Source organism: Condylura cristata, unplaced genomic scaffold, assembly GCF_000260355.1.
Source record: "Condylura cristata isolate star-nosed mole 26May11 unplaced genomic scaffold, ConCri1.0 scaffold00006, whole genome shotgun sequence".
Taxonomy (NCBI): Eukaryota; Metazoa; Chordata; class Mammalia; order Eulipotyphla; family Talpidae; genus Condylura; species Condylura cristata.
Genome location: NW_004567107.1, coordinates 14,415,091 through 14,421,090, shown reverse-complemented (window position 1 = coordinate 14,421,090; position 6,000 = coordinate 14,415,091). Strand labels below are relative to the sequence as shown.

Here is a 6,000-nt window from a genome sequence, read left to right as displayed (position 1 = left end):
GGGTTTTATTACTCTGTCTACACAGTCAGTCACCTCTTTCTTAGCCTCTGAGCCCAGTGAGAGTGTCAGTTCCTGGGCTGAGCTTCCTTTGCAGGCCTTGCCCAGCTGGGTGGACCCCAGGCCTATATAACTGTCCGCTACATCACCTCCTCCATGTAGTTAGCCTTTGGGTATCTGAGTATCTCTTGTGTCGGGCAACTCACTGCCTCCCATTCCTTGTGTGACGCTCTCATTCTTGGGAATTGCTTCCTTACATCGTGTCCTGCGAGCCTCCATGCTGTGGCTCCAGTTCTGTCCTCTGGGGACTTCTCTATCAAGTCCAGTCCTTCACCGTAGGGACTGGAGGGTGGCCACGGTGTCTGTCCTGACTACGAGGAGTTTCTCCCTGCCAGAGGAGGTGAGGCCAGCAGACTCTGGGCCCATCCAGAATCGCTCTTGCTGCTGCTGTACTTTCAGAGCTCCACAATGGCCAGGTGCTCACGGTCCTCCGGATCGACAATACCTGCGCACCCATCTCCTTCGATCTGGGAGTAGCGGAAGAGCAGCTGCAGACCTGGGGGATTCAGGTGAGTGCCGACTTTCATTGAGTCCCTGCCATCTTTCCTTCTATCCATCTGCCCACCTGTGTGCCCACCCTTTTCTCCAGATACTCACAAATGTTGATTATGCACTTCCTCTGTACTTGCTAGGGTGGAGGATAAAAGGAAAATATACTATAGAACATCCCCTTCCAGTGAATTCACTTAACAGCTGTGGGTACCTTGCCTGCACCTGGCATTTAGCTGGGTACTAAGTACTACAGAATCAATCTCTGTAACCGATTCTGCTGCAACAGGACCACTGAATACTGCTTCCACGCACAGTGGCTTTCAAAACATCTGTATTCTTTACGGGTCTGCGATCTCCATGGGGAAGGAGAGAGCGGAGAGGTTCATGTGTCAGATGAACACGGCAGCCTGGTAGCAAGCCACAGTGGAGGTGTAACAAGGCATTGAAAACATTCCTAGGAGAAACAATAAACATGGGAGCAGTGACCGTGAAATCTGCTCAAAGAAGCAGCTATTTAATTTGGGATCTTGAAGGAAAAGTAGGAGTTTGCTGGAGACAGGGGGTGGGCATGTGGGTGAAGAGGGGACGGACGTACGGAGGGAAGGGCAGTCGAATACCACAGCTGAAGATGCAGGGCCTGCAGCCTGCACGCATCTGTGATCTGCTCTGCCGCTTGCCGCCTGTGTGACTGGGGAAATGAGTCAGCCTTCCTGGGCCAGGTTCATTATCTGTAAACAAGAACCTTGTGAATCCCTGTCACATAGGATTTTTATGAGGGTTAAGTGGATGGTGCTCGAGAAACTCTCGTACTGTCTCTGGCACACAGTGGGCACGAATCAGTTGTTGCTCTTGCTGTTACTAAGTACTCAGAGGTGTGGCTCGGTCTCTCCCCTCAGACCCTCATGACTAGGCCTTCCTCTGCATTGCCCAGGGAAGCTTAGTTGTGGGTTGAAGCCACACTGAATTATCCCAAGAATTTGCAAGTTTACTTCTTTGAGCAGTGTTGTTTATGTTTATTTTTTAAAGATTTATCTATGTATACAAAAACTGGAGTGTAGACCAGAGGTGTGGTAGATGAGAGGATTCACCAGAGACAGGGGGGCGAGCAGAACAGACACATCCACTGAAATACTCTGCTGAGGGGAGCAGCGGGTGGGACAGGAGAGGGCTGCTGTGCCCTGTGGATCCTCCCTGGCCGGGGATCCAACTTGTGCTGCAGTGGCTGTAAGAGCCACATCCTGCTGAGATTTAGCCCCTTGCACTGCCAGGGAGGCCCTGCAGGGGCGTTTGTTTTAAACAACATTTTCCCACTGTTAGAGGAAGTCCTTGTGGAGAGCCAGCCCAGCATGCCTGCCCCAGAGCAGCTGACTCCTCTCCCCTTGTTCCCTCTTAGTCTTTGCACACAACATATTTCCAAGACAGTTGTCTTCCTGTTGTTGTTTTTTGAAGTGCTCATCAGTTTACAAACTGTTCTCCAATGTTCCTAAACATCATCCTTAATGGTTCCAATGTATTTTCTTAAACATTCTACCCTCACCAGGGCCTGATGTACTAGAATGTTTTCAGGCAGGAAGAGGGGAATTTTCAGTGCTTTGCACTATATTAAGAGCTGTCAATCTCGCACGACTGGTCGCTGCATCTGCATATCCAGGGCTCTCTCTGGACGCCCCCTGGGCTAGTATACACCTAGCGTCCAGGTGAGAGAGACACACAGATCTCACTAAGACATAACTGTCCCTGGCGGACAGGGTCCATGTATTCTGTGTGTTGCTGATGGGGATGTGCTCTGAGGCTTTAGGTAAAGTCATTGGTGTTCAAACTTTTGTAGTTGTGCAAGCCTGATGGTAGAGCCCCCACACTGAGACTGCACCTGTATGGTACGCCCACTGGGGCGCCATCGTATGTGGGTTCGGGCCTTGTGCTTGATGCTTGACTGTGTACTTACTGTCACTGCACAGAGGAGCCTTATTGGACAGGCATAACATCTCTGCAAGGTGAATGTTCTTATTCATACTCATCTTACAGAGGTGGAAACTGAGGCTCGGAGAAGTGGGGTACTTGTTCCAGTTCACCCAGCACATGAGTGTGAACTGGCTGACTCAGAGCCTGGGCCCTAACCATTGGGCATCCCTGGTCTGTGGTGAGCTACTGAGCCTCAGACTGCAGGGTCCCTCTCCAGGGCGTCCTTCTGGATCTGCATCTCCTGGAGTTGTCTCTTCTCTGGGTGAGAAGGGCATCCTGTGCTTTAAGTCCAGAGCTCTGAGCAACTCATTCCACCCTCTGGGATGACCCAGCATGTCCCTGACCCCCCTTGTGCGTGATAGTCACATGAACTAGAAATGACGAGCTTGCTGTGGAGGGAGGAGGGGTGTGCCTCTCCACGACCAATTCCCTGACCAGTTGTTCTCTCTCACCCTACCTGCTGCCCCCGACCCCTTGGTCCCTGCAGGTCCCGGCCGACCAGTACAGGAGCTTGGCTGAGAGTGCCCTCTTGGAGCCCCAAGTGAGACGATACATCATCTACAACTCCAGGCCTATGCGGCTGGCCTTTGCTGTGGTAAGGAGGCGATGGGCCTGCACCCTGACCCTGCTGTGCCCCACGACCTGCTGAATGTGGTCATGTCCTGGAGCCTACGGGTGATGGGGGCTCAGCCGTCTGGGAGAGAGCAGTGCACGCAGACCTGCATAAGAGGAGACTGACAGGAGAGAGTTGTAACCGAGTCCCACAGCAGGGAAGGGAGCCAGGGCAGAGCTTGGGGCTGGGAGTCAGCTGGCTCTCCCAGGCTCTGGACTTAGCTTCTGGCCTCGGTCAAGACATTATTTTTAAAGATATTTATTTATGCATATAAACTGGGGTATAGCCAGAGGCTCAGGGGCGAGAGGCTTCACCAGAGACCGAATGGGGAGCAGAACAGGCAGATCGACGAAGTACACTGCTGAGGGGAGCAGCGGGGGATCAAGAGAGGTCTGCCGTGCCATGTGGGTCACCTCTGGGGCTGGGGATCGAACTCGGGCTGAAGTGGCTGTGGCCAGCTTCACAGTGCTGTGCTTTAACTAACCGGCTTAACCCAGGGTGGGCCCTTGGTGAAGACTTTCAGGAGATTTCTTAAAAGCCTAGAAGGAGAAGTAGCATATGATCCAGCAATACCGCTCCCAGTTACTCATCCAAAGAATATGAAAACTCCAACTGGGAAAGGTCGTTGTATGCTGGTGCCCAGCAGCAGTCCGGTAGCCAGGTCGGGGGAGCAGCCTAAATGCCGCTGATGGAAGAGCAGGTAAGGAAGCCGTGGTATAGCGATGCAGTGGACTACTAATTAGCTGCTGAAAAGGTGACATCATGCCTTTGAGATCACATGAATGGAAACTGAAGTGATCGCACTGGTGAAGTAAATCAGAAGGATAAAGACAATCACTGGATGGTTGTGCTCCTAGGCGGCCTCTAGAGATAAACAAAGCAAGCACGCTAATGAAAACAGCCTGCGCATGATGGAAGTTATGGTGGTTACTGGAGGGGAGGGCGAGGGGAGGCGGGGGGCGGGAACGGGCAGGGGGTGGGTCTGGTAGGTGAGTGACACTAGGCCTTTCCTGGACATCTGGAGAGGCACCCGCAAATACAGAGAAAGGAGGGGAGAAGCTGTGCTGCTGGAGCTTCCAGAGCATTGCGAAGCAATGCCAACCGATCAGGGTACGAAGACAAAGCCTTCCCTTCTCTGGGGCTTGCTTTCCTCATCTGTTCAACAGAAAAGTTCACTTCAGTGTGTTTACGCACACACATACACACACACACACTTAAACACACGCACATACACATACATGTGTTTGGACTCAGGCTGTCGAGCTTCAACACCTGTGCTTTTTTTTTTAATGATTTATTTATTTATGCTGCAGAAATGGGGTACAGGCCAGAGGTGCAGGGTTAGTGAGAGAATGCACCAGAGACAGAGTGGGGAGCAGAACAGGCAGGCTGACAGAGTACACTGCGCCATGTGGGTCACCTCTCTGGCCAGGGATGGAACTCATGCCACAGTAGCTGTGGAGAGCTTCATAGTGCTGCATTTTAACCCGTTGCACCAGCAGGGAGGGCCCAGCAGCACCTGTGCTTTTAACCACAATGATTTGCTGTTTCTCTGTATGGATAAGTGGTTGAGGACCACCCCTTGCTCTCCTGTCCTGATTCTAGGGAAGGGACTGGGTGGCAGCTGGATTTATTGATCCCCTAGTAAGGCCTAGGCTGCTAACATTACCTAATTAACTCTTAAACAGCTCTGTGAAGTCGGTGTTATTAGTCCCATTTTACAGATGAGAAAACTGAGGCCAGGAGGTGTTCCAACTTGTCTGGTCAAAGGATCAACATAGGCTTCTGATTCAAGTTTATCTCATTCCCAAGTTCCTCCCTCTTCTATTTTATTTAAAGTCAGTGTGATTAATTTAAAGTCAGTGTGAGCAAGGCCTTCTAACCCTTCTCTCTGCCTTTGCTCATGATCAATGATGTGGCCTCCTCCCAGACGCCAGTCAGTCTCTTCCAGGCCCTGTGAGCTCTTTGAATGCAAGCAGCACCCACGGACTGTCGAGAGGTGTCTCTCTGGATGGAGCGGCTTTGTTCCAGAGCTGGGTTCCTGAGCAGGCTTTTTCTCTGGCTCTTTGCAGGTTTTTTACGTGGTGGTATGGGCCAACATCTACTCCACCAGCCAGTTGTTTGCCCTGGGAAACCACTGGGTGGGCATGCTGCTCGTGACCCTGGCCGCCGTGAGCCTAACCCTGACTCTTGTGGTCATCTTCGAGAGACACCAGAGGAAGGTGAGGCTTCCGGAGATCCCTCCTGCATTCCAAGTCAGATTTTTCTCTTTTATCTGCCTCAAAGAATGAACACTCACACTGATTCATGTGCCCCATGGCTGAAAGAAATCAAGTCATGTGTGATTAAATCCTCTCTGCCTTTGCAGTCTAATTCCTGCAGGTGGTTTTCCCGGAAGCAAGTTGTGCTTTGTCAGCGTTTGAGAAGAGGGCAGAGAGGGGAGGGCACAGGTAGCCGCCATTCCCAGGCACTTTGTGTTTCCCGAACCCTTTCATGGGCCTCCTCCCCTGTGATGCTTGCGCCGGTCCCAGGGGGCTGAAGGCTTAGCCCATCTTCCAGCACAAGGTGTCTGAGGCTGGGGGTGCAGCCACGGACCTGGGGCTCTGTTGACCATCTTGTCTCATTTAATACCAACACCAAGCTGTGAGGCAGAGTGAGTGGTCTGAGCTTGGATCACTTGTCCTTGACCCCAGTAACAGAGCAGTAACTGGGTTACCAGGGCCTGAGCCCTCTGACACCTGATCTCATTCACAGCGAACGACATGACGACCCTATTTCTCAGCATACAGTCCAAAATATCCCTGAGCGTCTGCCTTTTTATTCTTATTGAGTGACTCACATTCATGGGTTGTCTCTTAATTGCGTTGCACATGTTA

The 6,000-nt window shown here is 51.8% G+C and overlaps 1 protein-coding gene across 3 annotated transcripts in view; it reads left to right on the top strand.

The window, feature by feature from the left end:
* The window catches only part of LOC101630197 (chromosome unknown open reading frame, human C9orf91), a 28,994-nt gene that overhangs the window by 12,258 nt on the left and 10,736 nt on the right, over positions 1-6,000 (top strand). For all 3 annotated transcript variants that reach the window (XM_004677402.2, XM_012721615.1, XM_012721616.1), the window contains exons 3-5: positions 457-566; positions 2,999-3,106; positions 5,197-5,346. In XM_004677402.2, the coding sequence (XP_004677459.1) occupies positions 457-566; positions 2,999-3,106; positions 5,197-5,346 (368 nt within the window). The remainder of the gene's footprint in view (positions 1-456; positions 567-2,998; positions 3,107-5,196; positions 5,347-6,000) is intronic.